At 45.2% G+C, this 24,019-nt stretch overlaps 2 protein-coding genes across 2 annotated transcripts in view; both read right to left on the bottom strand.

Moving 5' to 3' along the window:
- Positions 1–4,334: 4,334 nt before the first annotated feature.
- On the bottom strand, positions 4,335–18,051 carry LOC306779562 (uncharacterized protein; the record flags this gene model as incomplete). Its single annotated transcript, XM_079271529.1, has 7 exons — positions 4,335–10,101; positions 11,429–11,878; positions 12,550–12,976; positions 13,635–15,588; positions 15,757–15,888; positions 16,247–16,381; positions 17,947–18,051. 7 exons carry the CDS (start codon positions 18,049–18,051, stop codon positions 7,755–7,757), a joined length of 5,550 nt encoding a protein of 1,849 aa, XP_079127655.1. The 3' UTR covers positions 4,335–7,754.
- A 26-nt stretch (positions 18,052–18,077) lies between these two features.
- Positions 18,078–24,019, bottom strand: part of plekhg2 (pleckstrin homology domain containing, family G (with RhoGef domain) member 2) — a gene marked incomplete at both ends in the record, with an annotated part of 42,121 nt that continues 36,179 nt past the window's right edge. The window contains 7 exons of the mRNA XM_079271524.1: positions 18,078–18,241; positions 18,292–18,393; positions 18,608–18,685; positions 18,784–18,817; positions 21,830–21,916; positions 22,881–22,973; positions 23,084–23,266. Of these exons, the coding sequence (XP_079127650.1) occupies positions 18,078–18,241; positions 18,292–18,393; positions 18,608–18,685; positions 18,784–18,817; positions 21,830–21,916; positions 22,881–22,973; positions 23,084–23,266 (741 nt within the window). The remainder of the gene's footprint in view (positions 18,242–18,291; positions 18,394–18,607; positions 18,686–18,783; positions 18,818–21,829; positions 21,917–22,880; positions 22,974–23,083; positions 23,267–24,019) is intronic.

The raw sequence follows: 24,019 nt of genomic DNA, 5'->3' as shown, positions 1-24,019 counted from the left end.
GCACCAAGCTCCGCACCATGGGCGACCGGGCCTTCGGCTCGGCAGCTCCACGATATGGACCAGATCCCTGACCACCTAAGGGCAACACAGACCCTGGTCTCTTTAAGACCGGCCTAAAAACCTTTTTATTCAGGAAAGCCTTTCTGACCTAAGTCACTGTCAGTTATTTCTTTTGTGTTTCTGTTCATTCACTGGTTTTTATTTTATTAAAGTTTTATTTAAAAAAAATTTAAACTATGTTTAAACTATGTTTTAACTATGTTTAAACTATGTTTTAAACTATATTTTAAACTATGTTTAAACTATGCTTTTTACTATGTTTTAACTATGTTTTAACTATGTTTTAACTATGTTTAAACTATGTTTAAACTATGCTTTTTACTATGTTTTAACTATGTTTTAACTATGTTTTAACTATGTTTTAAACTATGTTTTAACTATGTTTTAACTATGTTTTAACTATGTTTTAACTATGCTTTTACTATGTTTTAACTATGCTTTTACTATGTTTTAACTATGTTTAAACTATGTTTAACTATGCTTTTACTATGTTTTAACTATGCTTTTACTATGTTTAAACTATGTTTTAACTATGTTTTAACTATGTTTTAACTATGTTTTAAACTATGTTTTAACTATGTTTTAACTATGTTTTAACTATGTTTTAAACTATGTTTTAACTATGTTTTAACTATGCTTTTTACTATGTTTTAACTATGTTTTAACTATGTTTTAACTATGTTTTAAACTATGTTTTAACTATGTTTTAACTATGTTTTAACTATCTTTTAACTATGCTTTTACTATGTTTTAACTATGCTTTTACTATGTTTTAACTATGTTTAAACTATGTTTAACTATGCTTTTACTATGTTTTAACTATGCTTTTACTATGTTTAAACTATGTTTTAACTATGTTTTAACTATGTTTTAAACTATGTTTTAACTATGTTTTTACTATGTTTTAACTATGTTTTAACTATGCTTTTACTATGTTTTTACTATGTACTGGCTCTGTGGCACTCTGAGATTTTTTTAAAATGAAAAGTGCGTTACAAATAAAATGCATTATTATTATTATTAGTTGGAGTAATGCTGCGTTCACACCGGTCGCGTTGATTTTTTGACGCACTGCAAAATTGCGTCCAACGCGCCGCCGGTCGTGTTCACACCAAACGCCGCAAAATCGAGAGGGGGGCGTGGTTTATCGTCCTGGAAGCCTGGAAGCCGTTCACCTGGCCGCCATTTATTTTCGCTTTCAACCATGAAAGGAATAAGGACAATTTCTGCTCTGTACGTGTTGTGGAAGTCCCTCAAACGTCGGAATGCCAAACGCCGTCGTCTCTGGGTTCATAAGAGCATCCGTAGGCGCACGCAGCTCGGTGAATTTCACAGACTTCTCCAGGAACTACGTCTGGATGACTGCCAGCGCTACATGAGGCTAACCATTAGCCAGTTTGATGACCTGTTGGCTCGGGTCGGTCCCAGGATTTGTCGACTGGACACCAACTACAGTCTGTCCGTCTGTCTCCGGTGAGTGACAGTTCCATAAAATGAATTAATGAAAGAATGAAATAAGTTCAGGCTTTGTCGGTCCACAACAGGGCAAGGAAGCCACTTTAACACAGTTTTTCTGAATGGAGTTTGGATCCATGGCAGTTCTGAACTCTGACAACACTCAAAATAACGTAATCTTACGAAAATCACCAGCATTTAAGATGTTTATTATTCATGACAGCAGCTGTGCAGTCATATCAATAAAAACTACTTCTATTAGCAGCTACAGTATGTTCAATAACTCTGTTAAATTGAATGTTCTTCTGTGCTGCAGATATCTTGCTACTGGTGACTCCTTTAGGACCATCGCAAACAGCTTCCGTGTCGGGGTCTCCACTGTCTCCGGTATTGTCCCAGATGTTGCCACAGCTATTTGGGACTGCCTTGTGGAGGAGTTCATGGCTGTGCCCACCACAGAGGAGTGGAGATCAATTGCTGTGCAGTTTGAGGAGCGGTGGAATTTTCCTCTCTGCTGTGGAGCACTGGATGGAAAGCATGTTGTCCTCAAAGCCCCTGCTCATTCCGGATCTCAGTTCTTCAACTGCAAGGGAACATTCTCATTGGTTCTCCTGGCAGTTGTGGATGCGAAATATTGTTTCCGGCTGATTGATGTCGGAGGCTACGGAATAACCAGCGATGGTGGGAGTCTGGCCAACTCAGCTTTTGGTCAAGCTCTTAAATCTGGCACCCTCCAACTGCCTGCTGACCTGCCACTACCAGGAGCTGACCAGCAAGGACTTCAGCCGCACGTCTTTGTTGCTGACGAGGCCTTTCCACTGAGGAAAAATCTCATGAGGCCATTCCCCGGCCGCATCCTTCCAAGGGAGCGCCGGATCTTCAATTACCGTCTCTCCCGAGCTCGGTTGGTTGTGGAGAATGCCTTTGGGATCCTTTCTTCTCAGTGGAGGATGTACAGGCGAGCCATTGAGGTCCACCCAGACGTTGCAGAGAAGTGTGTGAAGGCTACATGTGTTCTGCATAACTTCCTGCGGAAAACCACCCCAACAACTGCAGTGAGAATACCGGTTGGAGAGGTGGAGCCACTGCCAGATCTGGGAAGAATTGCTGCCAACAACTCGGCAAGAGAGGCCATCAGGGTGAGGGAGGCCTTCACATCCTACTTCTCTGCTGAGGGAACGGTCCCATGGCAAGACGCCGTGTAATGCCCAAGCACATCCAAAACGGCTCTTTTAAGAGCCGCCCACACATTACTACTGAGCAAACTTCCTGCAATGTTACTGAATATATGTAGAAGCAGTGTGTCCTTCACAATACAATCATCCCACACTATAATGTACTATATTCAGTGCAGTGATGGGATGTTATAAAAAAAGGCATATCTATATCTATATATATCTATATATCTATATATATATATAGATCTATATATATATATATATATATATATATATATATATATATATATAGATATATATATATATATAGATATAGATATATCGATTAATATCGATATTAGTGTCGATCAACACGAGTTCCCATCACACCAGAGACAGCAGAGAGTAACAGTAACAATATAATAATATAAGTAATAATATAAAGTCATAACAATGAAACCTCTCACCTCCACGCAGCTCCGGAGACGAGCTGCAGAACTCAGGGTTCAAAGGGTTCAAAAGAGAAACTTGAGTCTCAAAAGATGAAATAGCTGCAGAGCACGAGCTGATAAGGTTCACAGCGGTTCAGTTATGAAACAGACAGATAGTGATCGGAGAGGACGGACGTGTAGCTACACGTGGAACAAGACTTCTACCGCCGCTGCTGCTTCATGAGCTGTTACACTAAACCCTGTTCATGTCAGAAAATGAGTCAAAGGTATGTACAATGTTTACTGAGGGAATAAATCAAGAGAGAAGTAGAGTCATTTTCTATAGACTTCTATACAACCAGAGGAGTCGCCCCCTGGTGGACACTAGAGAGAATGCAGCCACTTTTCATTTGCTTTTCAAGCATTTAAGGCCTTCTTTGTAAAATCCTTCGACATGTTGATCGTGTTTTTATCAGCCAACTATTTGTGACAGTTATGTCTGAAAAGTGTGCCAAGTAACAAAACATTCTAGAATAAACTACGCTTAAGGGTTGCAATGGTATCCAGTTATCTTGTGGTCCACTCGACAAGACATCAAGTCGTTGTACTTAGAAGACGTACCGTTTGTCTCTCCGCTCTCTTTATCGTCCTCTCCTCCTGGATCATCCAGTCCTCCTGGCTCATGGTTTGGGTCTGGTACTGGCTGTAAGTCTTGGTCTGGTTCTGGCTTTGGTAATGTGTCTGACTCCACCGCGCCCTGGTGGTCACTAGAGAGAATGCAGCTTTAAAAGACAAAACCCACTAACAGTGTGTTCAGCAGACCTCAGAGCAGCTTCTCTCTTCTGGCTGTGAAACTCATAAATTCATCCTCCACATATAATACAGTTGTTTTATTACGTAGTAAAATAAGACTAAAATGTGCATTTCGTTGAGGAGCCATGCTGTTTAATGACAATAAAATAACCTTGTAAGGTGTGCAATCTTAAGTGTCACATGATGTAACGGAGCAACATTTAACATTAAATCCATTATTACAGCACAGCAGAGCAGAGGAGGCCGGAATGTCTCTGTTTTCTTCACTCGTCTGTCGCAGCGTTGATGTGAAACAGATCCTCTGACGTCCGTCCTGCTTCGCACACAGCTGCACGTTATTCAACGAATGACGTGAGACTGCATCTCATTAGGAACTTCCGAACTGAAGAGGTCATTATGAATATGAACAAATGGCTTTTAAAAGTTTATTTTTTCATTCCACTTCACAATTCAGATTTATTTTATGTTGGTTCGTTACATCAAAACTCAATAAAACACATTTTACTTTCAGGCTGCTGCAACAAAAGAAACCAACAAACATTTATTGAAATGAAAAGCAGACGTCATCTTGATTTTGCAGCACATTCTTTATTCAACGTCTCAGTCCGGGGGTCCTGCAGCAACGTTTACTTTATATTCACCAAAACAACTCGGAGTTCTCTCCGCTCTGTCTCCGGCGCCCGACAGGAACGTCTCTTATCTTTCATATCTTAACATTTTACAGGATTATTTTTTGTTTTGTTTATTTTGAATTTACAGAATCGGGAGGAAAATGTGATTTTAAATAATAATAATAATATAAAAAATTGGGTTTAAGTTTTGAAAATATAATTTAAAAACTAAAATACTTAAATGTTCCTTTCATTTTTCCATCGCTGGAAGTATTTCACAACCGAGAATTAAATGTGTGAAAATTAAATGTAAATCATTTTAAGTATGAAGGCAAATCACTGTCAAAATCCGAGAGCGCAAATGAGATCCACGCGCGCGTATTTTACTTTAACGAGCGCTTTTATGTCACTCCGCGAGCAGAATTCACTCTCGCGTGAGCAAAAGTCGCTCGTGAAACTTCAACCCGCTCGCTCGCGACTCTTTTTCCTGCTCGCTTGAGAGCAGTTCTTCTTTTTGACAGTAAGTGGGCGGGCCCCATTGTATCTCTACATCTGATTGGTTACAGTGCTGGTCTTGGGATAGACCGGATATAGACCGGATATCACTCTGACTCAGACGCGGTCTGATAGACGTGCTTTTCAATCCGCCACTAAACACTAAACACGACTCCACTTCATCTCAGCATGTTCGACATTTGTCCGACAGCTTTTGTAAACTTTTCAGACTGTAGAGGCTGATGAAATACAAATTATGTTAATCGAGTTGTTAAATACAAAAATAAAAAATGTGTTAAAGTCAAGTTGCTCAGATTGGTTTAAATTCACTCCATTCTATTGCAGACAATGTGTGTTTGATACTCAAACATCTTGTGACAAACAGCTCAAAGAAACTTTGATCTTGATTGTTTAAAACATGATGTGATCATATTTAATATGTTATAATATATAGTATATATATAGATATAATATAGTTGTATATAATATGAGCAACAATTTGGACCTGCTCAAAGATCTGGAGCCAAGATTAGAGACACTGTTTGTATATTAACTGTTAAATCACTGACAAGTAATAAGTGGATGAAAAAGTATTCAGATCTTCACTGCAGTAAACTGATGAAACAACAATCCACTACGAGTACCTGCATTCAAAACCTGCGTCAATGTTATTATCAGCAAAATGTACTTTAAGTGCTGAAAGTAAAAGTACCCGTGCAGTAAAATGTACATTATTTGCCCCTGACCTGCAATCTGAAAATCTCCCCCGAGCGTCTGAGTCAGAGTGAGTCCAGTTTATCCCAAGACCAGGATTGTAACCAATCAGATGTAGAGATACAATGGCGACTGGGTCCGCCCACTTCCTGTCAAAAAGAAAAACTGAAGAGTAAGTGAAGAGTAAGAAGAGTAAGTTTCGCGAGCGACTTTTGCTCGCGCGAGAGTGAATTCTGCTCGCGGAGTGACGTAAAAGCGCTCGTTAAAGTAAAATACGTGCGAGTGGATCTCATTTGCGCTCTCGGATTTTGACAGTGATTTGCCTTCATACTTAAGGATTATTTTCTGCTTTCTTATCTTTTTTTTAGAATTGTTGTTTTTGTAAATAATTTAAAATAATCTGAGAATGTTTTTATCGACCCAATAAAACGTCACGTTATGAACGACTCATCAGCTGTTATCCTGATATTAAAGACGCGCTGACGCAGCGTTTTCGCCTGATTCACTTTCTCTACAGTCTGACGTTTCTGCAGGACGCCGACGACAAGAAGGAGTTTAAATCAACGTGAGAACAAACGCTAACGACACAGAACATCTGGTCTGAAGTCAGAGAGTTCACCAGACGCGTCGTCTTCACACAAAGCTGAAACACGTCGTCACTTTAGCGATAATAAGAACAAAGAGAACGAGAATAACTTCATAAATAAACAACAATAGAAGAACAATACAACGGTTAAAAGGATTATTAATAACCAACTTTAAACACTGGCCACAGAAAGACGTGACGTTTGTTCAACAGAATATGAAAAGAAAATGGAAAAACAGAAATAATAACAATACATTAAGTATTTGTGACCTCTGACCTCCTGTGTTTACAGGACGTTCTTCAGCTCATTAAACTCAGATTAACAGTCGATTTAGAGTTCGTCCTCCCAGAACTCACCACTTCCTGCTGACATTCAGGGTTCCAGCTCTGACTCACTCATTTCTTTACTTTACTTTTTCTACATTAGGATCTTTCAAAACAATCGTATTCAAAGGTCATGAACCCAGATTGAGAAATAGGAGCCGTGTGCAGATAGAAGTCGTGTGTTTGATTCTAACCAGCTTTCCAGAAGCATTCATATTTCAACCCTACGTGACTAGCTTTACATGCACAAATTAATATTCCACTATTATTCCCAATATGACAATATTTTGGATTTGATGCAAAAAACATATTCTGTTTAGATATTCTGAATAAATTCTTATTCTTCAGAGTAAAACATGTGACATGTTGATATTGTTCAGGGTCTGGGATCATTCTTTGGACATGTATACATATATATAAATACACATATATATACACATATATATATACACACATATATATATATGTGTGTATATATATACACATATATATATACACACATATATATATATATATATATATACACACGCCGTATATACACAACTAGCCAGCAGTTGTAGAGCTGGAGTGGAGATGATGTCCAGAAGAACAGAAGGAGAAACATCATGAAGGACTTGGAGATCAACAGGTTTCTGGAGATGAACAAATATCTTTTAGAGAAGCTGCGTGAAGGACTGAAGGAGGTCCAACGAGTCCTCCACCTCCAGAACACGCTGAGAACATCTGTTAGCTCCTGATGTTCACTTTGACATATTTAGACGAGATACACGACGTGTTCGAGCATCGATCGTTACTCTGAATATGAACGGCTGAAGGATTATTAGTGGAATATTCATTTTCATTAGCAATGTAAATAGATTAAGAGGAATATTGTCTTTTTCAGACTAAAAGCAAAAGCCAGAATATTTGGTTGATGTTAACGTAGACTACATTCATTACGTCCCTCAGATGTGGACTTATTCTCTCTTGCTTTGCCGTTTGAGGAAGATCATTTCTTCCACTGAAACCAGCAGTTACACAACGACTTCTACCGTTTTCACTTTTTCATTCCCTTCTTCTTTTCTCTCGTAATGCCACCACAAAGAAAAAAAGGTCTCGTGTCTTTCTTTCACATCCTGTTACAGTTCTGAGAAAGAGTCGAAGGAATGTGTGAAAGTCCATTGATGCTAATTCTCCTGGTGGACTGACCTGGTCCCGGTCCCCCCGGTCCGGCTCCACCCTGCAGGGTTTGGGTCAGGCTAACTTGGGCGGTGCTCAAGGAGGTTATCCGGCCGCTTCCAGCGATCTGGAGGTTGACCGTGGTGGCATAACTGGTCTTCTGGTTCTTGGTCGGAGACAAAAGGCCGAAGGGTAGCGGGGATGTGCTCGGGGGCGAGGGGGGAGGGATTGAGGGTGGAGGAGGCGTTGAGGATTGGTAGCGGTGGTGGTGCTGGTAGGGGGCAGGTGAAGGGGAGGCAGACAGGAGCCTGCACGAGGAGGAGGAGGAGGGTCGGGCAACGTAGGCACAGATTAGCTGGCTGCGACAATCCCCCTCCTGGACCTCCGGGTCCCCCCACTCGGTCTGGCTGTCCGATGACACCGGAGAGGAGAGGAGGGTGTGGGGGAGAGAGGAGAGAGGGGGAGGAGGGGAGGAAGAGGTGGTGGAGAAAGCGGCACCGAGGACATCGCTTTCCCTGTATTTGTTTGAAAGCTCTCGGACATCCGGCCAGGGCACGCTGGTGAAGTGCTGCCCACCGAGGGCGGTGCCGGTCCCCGGGCTGAGCCGGGCGGGCGAGAGTGGGGATCGAAGCCCGGCTCGAGGGCTGAGGCAGGACGGCGAGCCGCCGTACGAGGACCACCCGCTCCTCGGACTGGTCGGACAGGATTCATGGCGGTCGAAGAGGCCTCGGCCGCTACCACTGAAACCGAGGGACCTGCTGCTGCCGTCGGCCCAAGAACGGCGACCTCCACTGGGGTTGCTCCTGGCGGGGCTGGGGGGTCTGTCGGCCATGATGGAGGAGGAGTGAGACCTCCGGAGGGTTTGGGAGGGTGCAGGAGGGTACAAAGAAGAAGCAGGGAAAGAAACGTTCTCCAGCGTCGGCAATTCTAGTGAGGAAGGAAAGGAAGGCGAGGGAGTAGAGGAAGAGGACGCATATTTGGGGTTTCTAGGTTGAGGCCCCGACACGTTATTGGTCCAAACGTTCACCGGCACGCCAATGGGAGGCGGGGAGAGGATCCGAGGGCTGAGACACGAAGAGGACTGCCCGAACGCTGACCTGGGCAGCTCCAAAGTGAGGCCTAGCGGGTTGTGGGAACTCACGCCTCGTGCACTCCGAGGGTGGGGGGGCTTGTTCGCCATGGGGGAGGTGTAATTATGTTGGGGAGGTGGGGAGCAAAGGCGGGTAAAAGAGGCCGGGGTCGCAGAGGGTTGGGACGACGGGGATTGAACTCGTGAGCTGGGTTCGGACGCAGAGAAAGGCCGAGCCACGCGATTGTGTGACCCGGACCAGAGAGGATCCGGAGTTCGTGGGGTCACCGTGGCGTTGGTGCTACCGTTAGCTAGTGGCTTGTTGCCAATCACCAGGTTTATAGCAGCTAAGCTAACGTTATTGTTGTTGTTGTTGTTTAAATTGGAGTCAGTTTTGGAGTGGAGGAAAGAGGGACGAGGGGAAGGAGAAGAAGGCAGACGACGGGTCATGGACGGGGAGCATTGGGAAAGAGGAAGAGGAGGAGAAGGAGGCGGCATGAGAGACTGAGAAGTACAAGAGGACCAGAGAGAGGACAGGGGACCACGGGGTTGTTGGTACCCGTCTTTGGTGCACCCTAGCTGGGCATACGCGGGCGCGCTGGAGCCCTGCTGACCGGGAGGAGGTGTAGGTGACGGGGAGCGCCGGTGCAGATGAGAGGACGGCAAGCAAGCTGCGGAGGCGGGGCTTTGGTTTGTGGGCGGGGCTTGTTGCAGGGCACTGTTCTTTTTCGCCATGCTCTGGCTGATGGACTGGCTAATACAGGAGGCGGCTAAGGATCTGGTGAACACAGATGAGGAAGGAGCAACGGGGGAGGAGCGCAGCGAAGAAGAAGACGATGGTGGCGTAGGTGAGGAAGGAGGAGCTGCTTGCATGGAGGAAGACCTCCCAGAGGAAGATGGAGTGGGAGAGAAACAGGGAAGAGCCCTGGAGACGTTGCTCAGGGAGGTGTCTTGAGCGGTGGGAGAAGATGCTGGAACAACCCTGAACAGTGAGGAGCAGGGAGGTGCTCGGACAGAAGAGGAGGATGAAGGGAGGGCTCTAACAGGGGAGGGGGAGCGGTGCCTGAAGCTGGGTCTGAAGGCTGAGGAGGGAGCCGTGGTGAGGTCCGAGTCCTGTCCAGGGGGGGCAGTTGGGGGCGGTCTCTCCACCAGGTTCTCCAAGGAGGGTCTGGAAGGTGGGCGGCTGGTGGTGGGGGATGGTGAGTCCTGGTGGTTTGGCTCCCTGGAACTGACAGAGAAGCACAGATTACTAGGATGGTTAAAGCAACGACCGGTAGCTCCCACGAATTACACGACTTTGTTGTCTTAATTTGTTGTTGTTTTTAGTTCATTACTGGAGCACTTATGACAGAAAACATTAGAACATCGGAAAAGGAGGCGTGGGGATGTAGACCTTAGCCAGACCTGCCGGACCAAACGCTCCGGATGGAAGCTAAGCTAACCCAGCTAGGGACTTAAGGCTACTCCACTACCCAGCATGCTCCTGGTGTTTGGTTACAGGAAGATAAGATGGATGAAATAAGACTTCAGGCAAACTCAGCAATGGGAGGTCGATGGCTGTTGAGCTCACATCTTTATGGAGACCTGGATCCACCTGGAAGCAGTGAGCGAAATGCTTTGATTGACACTTCAGACCCCTGAAAACCTCGATAGCAAAAATTCAGGTGTCTCTAAAATCATACGACAATTATTTGTCCCTAAAATGTCTTTAAAAAACTGTACGTAACGCTGAATATCAGCGCATCGGCATGTGAAGCAGAAGTGTCCTCTGGTTGGCTAGTTTCTTAAAAAACTTGAAAAGTTCTGTTTTATTTTAATTTAGTAAAAAGAGTTTTCACCACTTCAGTTAAGATCCAGAAAAATACAAGAAAGATGTAGAGATTTAGTTTTTTTAGGACAAAAATGACTGAAAGGATGGAATAATCATAAACCATTGAACCTAAATCCAAAACAAAAGCTGTCTTAGTTGACGAGACACATTGCGTTTGAGAGAAATGTCTTTGGTTGTTTAGATCTGAATCGGTTCCTGTGAGAAACGATGTCAAAGTTTTTCTTTGGTATTCAGTTTCAGTTCCAAGAAATGTTGTAATCTAATCTCTTGACGGGAAGAAGCTGAGAATTCTGTGGGAGTTTGAGAGGTGGAAGATGAGTAATTCCTGGGTCCTCGTGTGGAAAGTAGTTGGTTGGGTTTTGTTCTACGTGTGAGAGGAATCATTTAGTTGAGGAGGTGCAGAGCAGAAAGAGAGACGGAGGACTGAACTCTCAAGCTGGCGAGAAAATGATGTTAACATCTGTAAAACATTCTTTATCCTCAGATTAATAAAAACTCTTCCAAACCTTCAACAAAGAACAAACGGATTGATGAGCTCAGAGTTATTTCACACACTTCATAACTACATGGTGTAACGGACCGTTGTTGATCCGTGCTGATCCCCCTCACAGTTTAATCAAAGAAATGTTGATTATCTTCTTAATTTAACGTCTTTTTTTCTCACAAAATAACCAGAACGACCCAATAAGAGTTCCAGTATCTATAAAAGCTGCCACAGACTTACCAGGTGTTAGACAGAGCCCGTCTCCCCTGCGTAGCCGGTAGGTCCTCCGGCCTCCGGCTGGTGAACGTCGGCAGACAGTCTGCGGTTTCTGTGACTGTGTGAGTAGAAAGGCGTCCCGGTTCTCCCGAGGATCCGTAGTAAGACGTCTCTTCCGTAAAGATCACGGACGAACCGAGCAGAAGCATCCTGGTCTGTGATGAGGATTCTTCTGGCTTTGGCCCCGCCTCCTCCAGGGTCTGATCCACCAGGGGTACCGGGTCAGGCACCAGCTCTCCGTCTACGGTGAACACATCTCTGTGGAGAGTACGTCCGGTGGTCTCTTCTCTGTCTTTGGAGGATTCCCTCTGTGGTTCGATGAGAGCTGAGAGACTTCTCGGCTCAGAGTCGACTGGCCGGGTGATGAAGTCCACAGATGCTGAGGAAGCAGAGCGTCCATCACTCAGCTCACACCTGCAGGAGAATCACACAGTCTTTAGGGTCCAAGTCAAAGGGGCTTCGATTCCTACTGTAAAACCACACGACGTGATGATCTACATCAAGGACAGCCAGGGTGCAAAATATGGGTTTTAATTGACACTTCAGACCCCCTGAGAGCCTCTAAAATCACAAGACAATTATTTATCACTTGCTGTTTTAAATTACTTCTTAAAACACATTTTTTACAGACTGGCTTTTATGTGATGACGTCGCTTTTCTGTTATATTACAATTTGTTTATTTTATTTCATTTCATTTTGTAAACTCTGTTTTTAAAGGTGCTATATAAATAAAGTTATTATTATTGTTATTATTATTATCATGTGCAGATTGTAAAGCCCTCTGAGACAAATTTGTGATTTTGTTTTGTATACAAATACGATTTAATCTCCGCTTCAAAAAGCTTTTTTTCAACCATATTTAACCATATTTAACCAATGATCACTGAGATAAATAGATGTTTTATTAAATGTTTAGTTGGTATCAGAGTGATTGTTGAAATAATAGTCATCATATTTTTCATGAATATCGGTCTATAATGATGGTCAGTAAAACTGTATTTCACACTCTGATGGTTAAAGTGTGTCATTAATCTGTGGTTCACAACAAACAACAGTCCGTTAAACCACAACATGATCCACTCACCTCTCTCTGTTCTCTCTCTCCACAGCTTCTGAATGAATCTCCCCGTTTTGATTCAGGACTTCTTCTCTCCCCGAGGACGACGTGGAGCAGAAGTCCCTGAACTCTGTGACGCTACAATCCAAGTTCATGGTTGACGTCAATGGGCTCTGATCTTCAGCTTGCGTTGTGACGTAATGTTCGGACGCTGCAGAAGTAGATGACGAGTCAGAGGAGTTGAACCCGTGGTTGTAGCTGGGCGGATTCTCTCTGGAAGTCTGGAGGTTGTCACTCGATCTGCAGTCTCTTTCTTTGGCTAAAGCAGAGATGAAGTCTCTGGGTCTGGAGAGTGTGACTCCGTTGGTCTGGGGGTGACATGCCGGCTGCTCTTTGACAAACGCATGACCGGACAGCAGAGGATCACAGGGGTTCATCACCATCTCCTGGAAATCTGGAAGGGAACCATAGAGAGCAAAACACCTAAGAAATGGATCATAGATGACCAGAAAGAAATGAGTTCTTACGGTTATTTTGGCCGTCGCCATCTTGTTTTATTAGCAACCAGTGAACAGGAAGTGAGCATATCTGGACTGAGGAGGAGTGATGTAGAGACGCCATATACGTCTCTGCTAGAGACCTGTCAATCACCATGTAGCCCCGCCCTAAAGCATCCCCTGCTTTATGGTCTGTGTGACTCTAAATGGACCATAATGTACTAAATGAACATCATGCTGTATTGAAGAAGACTTGAAACTAGAGATTGAGACATAAACTCATGTTTACAATGTTTACTGAGGGAATAAATCAAGAGAGAAGTAGAGTCATTTTCTATAGACTTCTATACAACCAGAGGAGTCGCCCCCTGGTGGACACTAGAGAGAATGCAGCCACTTTTCATTTGCTTTTCAAGCATTTAAGGCCTTCCTTGTAAAATCCTTCGACATGTTGATCGTGTTTTTATCAGCCAACTATTTGTGACAGTTATGTCTGAAAAGTGTGCCAAGTAACAAAACATTCTAGAATAAACTACGCTTAAGGGTTGCAATGGTATCCAGTTATCTTGTGGTCCACTCGACAAGAAATCAAGTCGTTGTACTTAGAAGATGTACCGTTTGTCAGGCTCTCCGCTCTCTTTATCGTCCTCTCCTCCTGGATCATCCAGTCCTCCTGGCTCATGGTTTGGGTCTGGTACTGGCTGTAAGTCTTGGTCTGGTTCTGGCTTTGGTAATGTGTCTGACTCCACAGCTGGCTTTGGTTTTGGATCTGCGATTGCTGCCCGGTTTGGGTTACTGTTTGGCTCTGAACTTTGGTCTCTGAGTGGGTCTCTGATTGACTGACTTCATTTTGGTGTTGTGTTTGCTGCCGGTACTTAGTCGGGTTCTGTATTTGAGTCTGAGATTGAATGGACTGGCTTTCGGTTTGGGTCTGAGTTGAGTATCCAGACGGTCTACCTGAGTCCCATGATTGGTTCCATACATTGCTGGCCCGTTTCTGATGCAGGGGGACCTTCATGGTGCTGGCTTTGGCGCTGTACATGCGGGCCATTGTTTGGACCTTGCTCAGAATGCGCTCTGAGTTTTCCATCAGCATGGAGTCCACCACGGGGCCGGCCTCAAATAACCCAATACCGGCTACGTCCGACTTCATGCCCTCAAACAAGACCCGGTTGGCGGTGACAATCCTGGATTGGCGGGACCATCGACCCACTTTAATCTGACTGGGAAGACCTTCAAGGTTCCAGCTGGTTCTTTCTAGGTCTCTGTGTTTGGTGGACTGAGCCTTGGCCTCAGTTTTTTGACACTGCTCTGTAGCTGGCAGAGGACTAGGCGGTTCAATGTGGCTTTCATTTGGTTCTGCCAGCCCTGCTGGGTTCGGTTCATGTCCATTCATAACAACTGGGTTTCCAGCACTGGTTTTGATTGGTTCATCTGTGCACTTGTGCTGTTCGGTAATAGTCGGTTCTTCTCCTGGCTGTGAATGTCCACCGGGCTCTCCGGTTGCCATAACACTCGTCTGCTGTTCTTCCAGCGCTTCCTCCGATGGTCCTTTGCAAACTCTTCCATCTTCGCCCAGAATCTCAGCCTCTTCTTCAACGGGACGGTTTGGACTCGACTGCAGAATCAATTGGTTTGAAGTCTCCTTGTCCTGATTCTCGGTAGAGGTTTGACTTTCTGCATCAAAATCCAAAGAGCTGATTGGTTTCTCAGCTTGTACATCACTCTCTAAATCTGCTGAGAGTGGAGTGACGGAAGAGAACTCTGGATCTGCCTCTTTGTCGATCGCTTCCGTTGTTTCACACTTGCATCGTCCGCTCTCTGGCTCCCCCTGGTGTCCACTCATGTCAAAGAGCGATACCGACTCCTTCACTAAGCCGGATGGGATTTGTGAGAAACTGTTTCTCCTTCTCTGTGTCACTCCTTCTCCTCGTTCGTCATCATGGTCTTCGTCCTCCTCCTCCTCCTCCTCTGCTTCGTCCTCTTCGGCCTCAGCTGCCGCCTCGTAGTAACTCCGGATCTTTTCGATGATCTTCTTGTCCCGCTTGGTGAGGTGGGAGCCTCTTGAGCGTTGCTGGCCTCTCTGGGATGGGTGAGGAGGGGGATCTGGATTTGGGGAGGAAGTGGTGGTTTCAGTGATCACCTCTTCCCTGGGTGACTGACAACTCTTTCTTTCTAACTCTTCTGAGATGGAGGGATGAAGATCTGACTCATGGATGATAATCTCTCCTCCTTCATCCCTTGCTTCCTCCTCTCCTTCCTCTTTTCCTAACACTTCTCCTTCTGTCTCTCCACCCTCCTCCACTCCCTTCTCCACTTCACTTGCTGCGTCTTGGATTTCCTGGACTTCATTCATAGTCCTCTCATTTTCAAGACCGCTTTCCCCTCCAGGGTCACCAGGCTGACTTTGGAAGGTGCCGTCATTCTCGGCCTCTGCTTTTTCCTGCTCCTGGTGCATTGTGGGTCTTTGTTCTGGACTGGAGGGGCAGGCAACTGGGGGCAGTGGGCAGGTGAAGTTGGTCTGGATGGATGGAGGCTGACTCTCTTTGGGCTGATCCAGAACGCGCTCCTGGAAGAAAAGTAAGACAATGAAAGTGACTCTAATATGAAGATGAGCATGAACAGCAGCAGTAGTTGTACAAACAGACACACTAAAGGTGATATTGGTGAATCAGGTGGTGAATCAGGTTGGCGGTATATTTGAGTGGATGTAGAGTAGAATGAAGTGTTTCCTCACCGTTGTCTCAGTGTGGATGGCGGTGAGTCCATCTCTGGCTCTGCTCTGGTTGATGAACTCCAGGATTTCTTCTGTGATTGACAGCGTGGGAGGAGCGCTGAGGGGAGTCAACTCCTCTTCATCCTCTTCCTCCTCATTCGGAATAGAATAGAAAATAACACATTGTTATTTTTTAGCAACCAGTGAACAGGAAGTGAGCATATCTGGACTGAGGAGGAGTGACGTAGAGACGCCGTGTACGTTTCTGGTAGAGACCTGTCAATCACAGTAGCCCCGCCCTAAAGCATCCCCTGCTTTATGGTCTGTGTGACTCTAAATGGACCATAATGTACTAAATGAACATCATGCTGTATTGAAGAAGACTTGAAACTAGAGATTGAGACATAAACTCATGTTTACAATGTTTACTGAGGTAATAAATCAAGAGAGAAGTAGAGTCATTTTCTATAGACTTCTATACAACCAGAGGAGTCCCGTATCAGTGAAGTACCTCCTCCTCTTGGTTGGGTCTCAGTTGTGGTTCGGTCCTCTCGGCCTCCACCTCGATGACGGAGGATGCCAGTGTGCTGCTGCCCACTGAGCCCAGACCGTCTGCCTGGCTCAGCTCGCCATCGCTGCCCGTCTGCTGCAGAACCAACACCACGACGGTCACTTCTTCACCTTACTGGCTAACGTCATTGTATCTCAATGTTCTAACTGTGCGCTCATGTTGTAGCACCATATTTGTACAAATGCTTTGTCTGTACATCACATCTAGATTCTATAATGATCCATTCCTGTGGTATGTCCCCCCCGACATCCTGTGTATGCAGGAGATACACATCACACTGAACGTAATCCAGGAGGAAATGTATATCAACACATGCTTGATATTTTGCCGTTTAGTTTTTTGTGAAAGTGATGTTGTAGGAGACACTCTTACCTTCAGAGCTGCAGGATTCCACGGTTGGTGGGAGAAGAGAAGAAGAAGAGGAGGTGGGAGCAGAGGGACAGAGATGTTATCCAGATGTCATTGTTGTTCGGTCTCAACAACAGAAGTAAATCCATGTGAGAATGTCCGTGATCTCTGATTAATATAACAAACACCAGCTTCTTAGCTGAGCAGCATTCTTTACACTCTGTTACCACAAAGAGGTTCCTACGGCCGATTGAAGCTGCTGCAGAGTTTGTTCTTTTTTTAATAGCTGAGTCATCGTTCTCACCGTTTGGATGAAACGCTGCTTCGATGTCTTTCGCCGGAGCTGGAAGAGAAACAAAGACTTTACATGGGTTGCTGACTCGGGGTTTCAGCAGGTTACTGACTGTCATCACTTCATCCCGTTATCATGAATATTGTCACACAATGCCAACAAGTCTCATAAGGAGACACGAGCCGTTCTCTTGTCATGACATGTCATAATCTCATGAGCTTTGAAACACAGCTGAACATCTGGATGTCATTGAAGAATACACAAGTGTAATAAATCATGACATCCTAACGTCCTTTCCTAACCACTTCTCCTTGAGCTCGATGGAAAACGTCACGAGGTCAAGGAGAGATGTGAAGGAGCGTTCATGAGGAGTTAGGAAAGGAGAGAATCCGACTCCACTTTGACTGAACTAGGTCATGATGAGGAGACGGAGGTGTTTAATAATCGATCACAGGCCAGCTGGTTTTATTTGAATGATGCTTGTTGTTATGATAATTTGTTTATTGACAGTTTGCTTTATTTACTGATCATTTTATTTCATATTCATGTTTCCTTTTTTAAACTTATTTGTTATTTGTTTGAAGTAAATAAATACATTTCAAACGAAATGTAAGGAATGTCACTGCCTGTTCATCTTCATCATGAATTCCATTACTTTATGACGATGAGTATAATTGTTAAACTTGTGTGTTTTCATGGTGCATCTCTTTAAATGTTGCCGCTGCAAGGAATTGTGGGTCGGCATTAGCTCCTTTCCTTTAGTAACGGAAGGTCCAGTGTTTCCTCTGCTAAAGGAGATAGGAAAGGAAGCATTGAAGCACCTTTCCTAAGCATTTAGAGGATTCAAACGGCTCTGATGAGGAGGCTTCCTGAGCGGGTGACAGATGGAGGCCATGTGGACTCTTACTGGACCGTGGTGGTCTACCTGACTGTCTCCTGGTCCGTCTGTAGGGCACAGAGGCCATGTGGACTCTTACTGGACCGTGGTGGTCTACCTGACTGTCTCCTGGTCCGTCTGTAGGGCACAGAGGCCGTGTGGACTCTTACTGGACCGTGGTGGTCTACCTGACTGTCTCCTGGTCCGTCTGTAGGGCACAGAGGCCATGTGGACTCTTACTGGACCGTGGTGGTCTACCTGACTGTCTCCTGGTCCGTCTGTAGGGCACAGAGGCCATGTGGACTCTTACTGGACCGTGGTGGTCTACCTGACTGTCTCCTGGTCCGTCTGTAGGGCACAGAGGCCGTGTGGACTCTTACTGGACCGTGGTGGTCTACCTGACTGTCTCCTGGTCCGTCTGTAGGGCACAGAGGCCGTGTGGACTCTTACTGGACCGTGGTGGTCTACCTGACTGTCTCCTGGTCCGTCTGTAGGGCAGGTTTCCCTCCAGCAGCAGCGGCAGGCTCTTCCTGGACTTCTCTGGTGTGTACATGAGCAGCTCCGGAGGCTCTGGAGGGACAAACGGAGACAATGAAACCTGATGAATAACTGGAGCCAGTGAGTCTCTGGTTCTGGTCTTAGTTTCTGTGTAAATGTAATGTTCCAGGCTGAACACACGTGTGCTTTCTTTATTCCTGTATGTCTCCGTGCTTTACTTCACGATGGATTCTGTTTGACGTCTTTGTAGTTCTTAATGAGGAAGAAGGAGACGACTGACCCTGACCTGACTGACGTCGTCCTCTGTAGAAGCCGTGGACGTCGTCCGAGTTCTTCTTCAGGTTCACCTGGTCGAACTGAGGAGCTGGAACACAGGAAGTGATGTCACCTCGTTCACAAAACAGCTGTTCAGAGTCTACTGATGGACTTTATGCATCGGTAGTCATAAATGTGTGGACTCACATTGACAGAAGTTGTCTCCGAGGACCTGTCTCGCCTGGAAAGAATGAGAATCAGAAAACATGGGTTCAACTTCAGGAGAACTTGATAAGAGACAGAAGACAAACGTCTCACTTCATAACGAGGACTGAGAGACAGAAGACAAACGTCTCACTTCATAACGAGGACTGAGAGACAGAAGACAAACGTCTCACTTAATAACGAGGACTGAGAGACAGAAGACAAACGTCTCACTTCATAACGAGGACTGAGAGACAGAAGACAAACGTCTCACTTCATAACGAGGACTGAGAGACAGAAGGCAAACGTCTCACTTCATAACGAGGACTGAGAGACAGAAGACAAACGTCTCACTTCATAACGAGGACTGAGAGACAGAAGACAAACGTCTCACTTCATAACGAGGACTGAGAGACAGAAGACAAACGTCTCACTTCATAACGAGGACTGAGAGACAGAAGGCAAACGTTTCACTTCATAACGACGACTGAGAGACAGAAGGCAAACGTCTCACTTCATAACGAGGACTAAGAGACAGAAGACAAACGTCTCACTTCATAACGAGGACTGAGAGACAGAAGACAAACGTCTCACTTCATAACGAGGACTGAGAGACAGAAGACAAACGTCTCACTTCATAACGAGGACTGAGAGACAGAAGGCAAATGTCTCACTTCATAACGAGGACTAAGAGACAGAAGACAAACGTCTCACTTCATAACGAGGACTGAGAGACAGAAGACAAACGTCTCACTTCATAACGAGGACTGAGAGACAGAAGGCAAACGTCTCACTTCATAACGAGGACTAAGAGACAGAAGACAAACGTCTCACTTCATAACGAGGACTGAGAGACAGAAGACAAACGTCTCACTTCATAACGAGGACTGAGAGACAGAAGACAAACGTCTCACTTCATAACGAGGACTGAGAGACAGAAGACAAACGTCTCACTTCATAACGAGGACTGAGAGACAGAAGACAAACGTCTCACTTCATAACGAGGACTGAGAGACAGAAGACAAACGTCTCACTTCATAACGAGGACTGAGAGACAGAAGACAAACGTCTCACTTCATAACGAGGACTGAGAGACAGAAGGCAAACGTCTCACTTCATAACGAGGACTGAGAGACAGAAGGCAAACGTCTCACTTCATAACGAGGACTGAGAGACAGAAGACAAACGTCTCACTTCATAACGAGGACTGAGAGACAGAAGGCAAACGTCTCACTTCAGGAGAAGAGTCTGCTTTACTTCATGTCTCGTCTTTGTAAAGTTGTACTTTAAAGTAAACCTCTACATCCATTTACTCTGATAGACTGGTGGTCTGTCATAATGCATGCTGGGAAAAAAATATCCCATTTGCATATTTCAAAAAACTTGTAATACAAAAGATAATCGTCTTAATGTGAGTGATGAAGTGGTGAAGTTTCATGGTGATATCTATGAGGTCCGCTCCAAACAGGCAGCAGCACAAATAATGTTACCGACACAAAAACAAAACGCATAACAATTTAAAATGAAACAAAAAGAACAAATTGGAGAATACTAAAATCATATTTCAGTCATTTAAGATCACTTTAAATGCATCCAGAGAGACTCGATGAGACTCTGAAGGGTAGAAACAGGACCTTGAGATGCAGAACTGGTCTCTAGTCGATAGAATGAGTTCTGTTGGTGGACCTGTTCAATGAGAGAGAGTCATCTCGTTCCTAGATTCATGTCCTCATGTTACAACATGTTACAAACCTAAAGTACGTGTGGTCTTTAGTATTTTACTGCATTGTGTAAAAGTACACAATGACATCACTGTGTTCAGTGCTGAGAGCAGTTTGTGTCAATGACCAGCAGGTGGCAGCAGAAGACTTCTGGTGACTGATAATACAAGTACTGCTGCTACTGCTACGACTACTACTGCTACTGCTACTACTGCTACTGCTACTGCTGCTACTGCTACGACTACTACTGCTACTGCTGCTACTGCTACTGCTGCTACTGCTACGACTACTACTGCTACTGCTGCTACTGCTACTACTGCTACTGCTACTGCTGCTACTGCTACGACTACTACTGCTACTGCTGCTACTGCTACTGCTACTACTGCTACTGCTACTGCTGCTACTGCTACGACTACTACTGCTACTGCTGCTACTGCTACTGCTACTACTGCTACTGCTACTGCTGCTACTGCTACTGCTACTACTACTACTGCTACTACTGCTACTGCTACTGCTACTACTACTACTGCTACTGCTGCTACTGCTACTGCTACTACTGCTACTGCTACTGCTGCTACTGCTACGACTACTACTGCTACTGCTGCTACTGCTACTGCTACTACTGCTACTGCTACTGCTGCTACTGCTACTGCTGCTACTGCTACGACTACTACTGCTACTGCTGCTACTGCTACTGCTACTACTGCTACTGCTACTGCTGCTACTGCTACTGCTACTACTACTACTGCTACTACTGCTACTGCTACTGCTACTACTACTACTGCTACTGCTGCTACTGCTACTGCTACTACTGCTACTGCTACTGCTGCTACTGCTACGACTACTACTGCTACTGCTGCTACTGCTACTGCTACTACTGCTACTGCTACTGCTGCTACTGCTACGACTACTACTGCTACTGCTGCTACTGCTACTGCTACTACTGCTACTGCTACTGCTGCTACTGCTACGACTACTACTGCTACTGCTGCTACTGCTACTGCTACTACTGCTACTGCTACTGCTGCTACTGCTACGACTACTACTGCTACTGCTACTGCTGCTACTGCTACTGCTGCTACTGCTACGACTACTACTGCTACTGCTACTACTACTACTACTACTACTACAAGTCACTACTACAGTCAACACGAGTACTACTATTAATACCATCCACTGGTTCCACTACTACTACGAATAGAAGTCATTACTACTTCCCTTCCTTCCCTCCTTATAGCCTTTCTTCCTACCTCTATCCTTTCTGTTCTTCATTCCTTCCTTCATCCCTCATTACCTTTCTTCCTCCTTTCCTTCCCTTGCCTCCTTACCTTCTGTGGTAGAGAAGCAGGATGGTTTTCTACGATCAGCCTCTTGAGGTAGTGAACCCAAAGTCTCTTCTCCTCCTGGTTCTTTGTCTGCAGTAAAGAAATGAAATATCAACAACATGGAGTACATTATATATATACATATATACATGTATATATGTATACATGTATATATATATACATGTATACATATATACATGTATACATATATACATGTATATATGTATACATGTATATATGTTAATAAGATGTTTAACAGTCAGACATGTGGACCAGTGTCTCAGACTGAACCCTCTGATGGACCAGAGTCTCAGACTGAACCCTCTGATGGACCAGAGTCTCAGACGGGACCCTCTGATGGACCAGAGTCTCAGACTGAACCCTCTGATGGACCAGAGTCTCAGACGGGACCCTCTGATGGACCAGAGTCTCAGACTGAACCCTCTGATGGACCAGAGTCTCAGACGGGACCCTCTGATGGACCAGAGTCTCAGACTGAACCCTCTGATGGACCAGAGTCTCAGACGGGACCCTCTGATGGACCAGAGTCTCAGACTGAACCCTCTGATGGACCAGAGTCTCAGACGGGACCCTCTGATGGACCAGAGTCTCAGACTGGACCCTCTGATGGACCAGAGTCTCAGACGGGACCCTCTGATGGACCAGAGTCTCAGACTGGACCCTCTGATGGACCAGAGTCTCAGACGGGATCCTCTGATGGACCAGAGTCTCAGACTGGACCCTCTGATGGACCAGAGTCTCAGACTGGACCCTCTGATGGACCAGAGTCTCAGACTGAACCCTCTAATGGACCAGAGTCTCAGACGGGACCCTCTGATGGACCAGAGTCTCAGACGGGACCCTCTGATGGACCAGAGTCTCAGACTGGACCCTCTGATGGACTAGAGTCTCAGACGGGACCCTCTGATGGACCAGAGTCTCAGACGGGACCCTCTGATGGACCAGAGTCTCAGACTGGACCCTCTGATGGACCAGAGTCTCAGACTGGACCCTCTGATGGACCAGAGTCGGACCTTTAGTCTTCATCACTCACTTGGACGACGTGCTGCTGTTTGGGAATCGTCTGATCGGACACTTTGAAGCAGAGAGAGTCCTTCAGGGTCTCCACCAGCAGCAGATTACAGCACTGGACATGAAGACAGACATGGAGACGAGATGGAGGACCCGTTAGATGACTGATGAAGAACACTACACCACATGTCAAGGGGTCAGTCTCTAGACCGTCAGAGTACGTACGAATATATGCGTGCTGTAGACGAACTGCTCCAGCCTCTTCTTGGCGATCAGCAGCATGGTGTCGAACAGGAAGAAGGCTCTCTCCTTCTTCACCCTGTGGACCCTGAAGGAACCTTCCAGAACCAGCTCTCCGAACCCGCCGAGGTCCGGCCCGCTCCAGTTCACCAGCAGGGACTCGATCTCCTGTGAGGAGGTGAAGGGTCACCGGGTCAGAGGTGGATCAGAGAGAAGCTTCTAGAGGACGAGTCAGGTGGAACATCTCCTGATCGCTGTTCTATGTTCTGATTCTTTTACAGTTTTTGTGTGAAGTTCCATTTTTATAAACCCTTTTAAAAGATCACTCCCTGAAATGGTTCTCGATAGACCTGGAACTCCAAGACCAGCAGCACCAGAACAGTCCCAGGATCCTGTTAAGGCTCTTTATCATAACTCCATTTATGTAGCGCCTTCAACAACAACCGTCTCACGTCTCATCTGTTTGTTCACGAGTCAGAGAGAAGAAGAGTCTCATCTGAATGGAGTATTTGGAGTGTCACCGGTAGTATCGGGTAGTATTTGAAGTACTGAATGTAGTATTTGGAGTGTCACCGGTAGTATCGGGTAGTATTTGAAGTACTGAATGTAGTATTTGGAGTGTTACCGGTAGTATCGGGTAGTATTTGAAGTACTGAATGTAGTATTTGGAGTGTCACCGGTAGTATCGGGTAGTATTTGAAGTACTGAATGTAGTATTTGGAGTGTCACCGGTAGTATCAGGTAGTATTTGAAGTACTGAATGTAGTATTTAGAGTGTTACCGGTAGTATCGGGTAGTATTTGAAGTACTGAATGTAGTATTTGGAGTGTCACCGGTAGTATCGGGTAGTATTTGAAGTACTGAATGTAGTATTTAGAGTGTTACCGGTAGTATCGGGTAGTATTTGAAGTACTGAATGTA

The sequence above is a fragment of the Melanostigma gelatinosum genome, assembly GCF_949748355.1.
Source record: "Melanostigma gelatinosum genome assembly, chromosome: 7".
Taxonomy (NCBI): domain Eukaryota; kingdom Metazoa; phylum Chordata; class Actinopteri; order Perciformes; family Zoarcidae; genus Melanostigma; species Melanostigma gelatinosum.
Note: the sequence above shows the minus strand (reverse complement) of the source record. Positions and strands in the feature narration are given on the sequence as shown.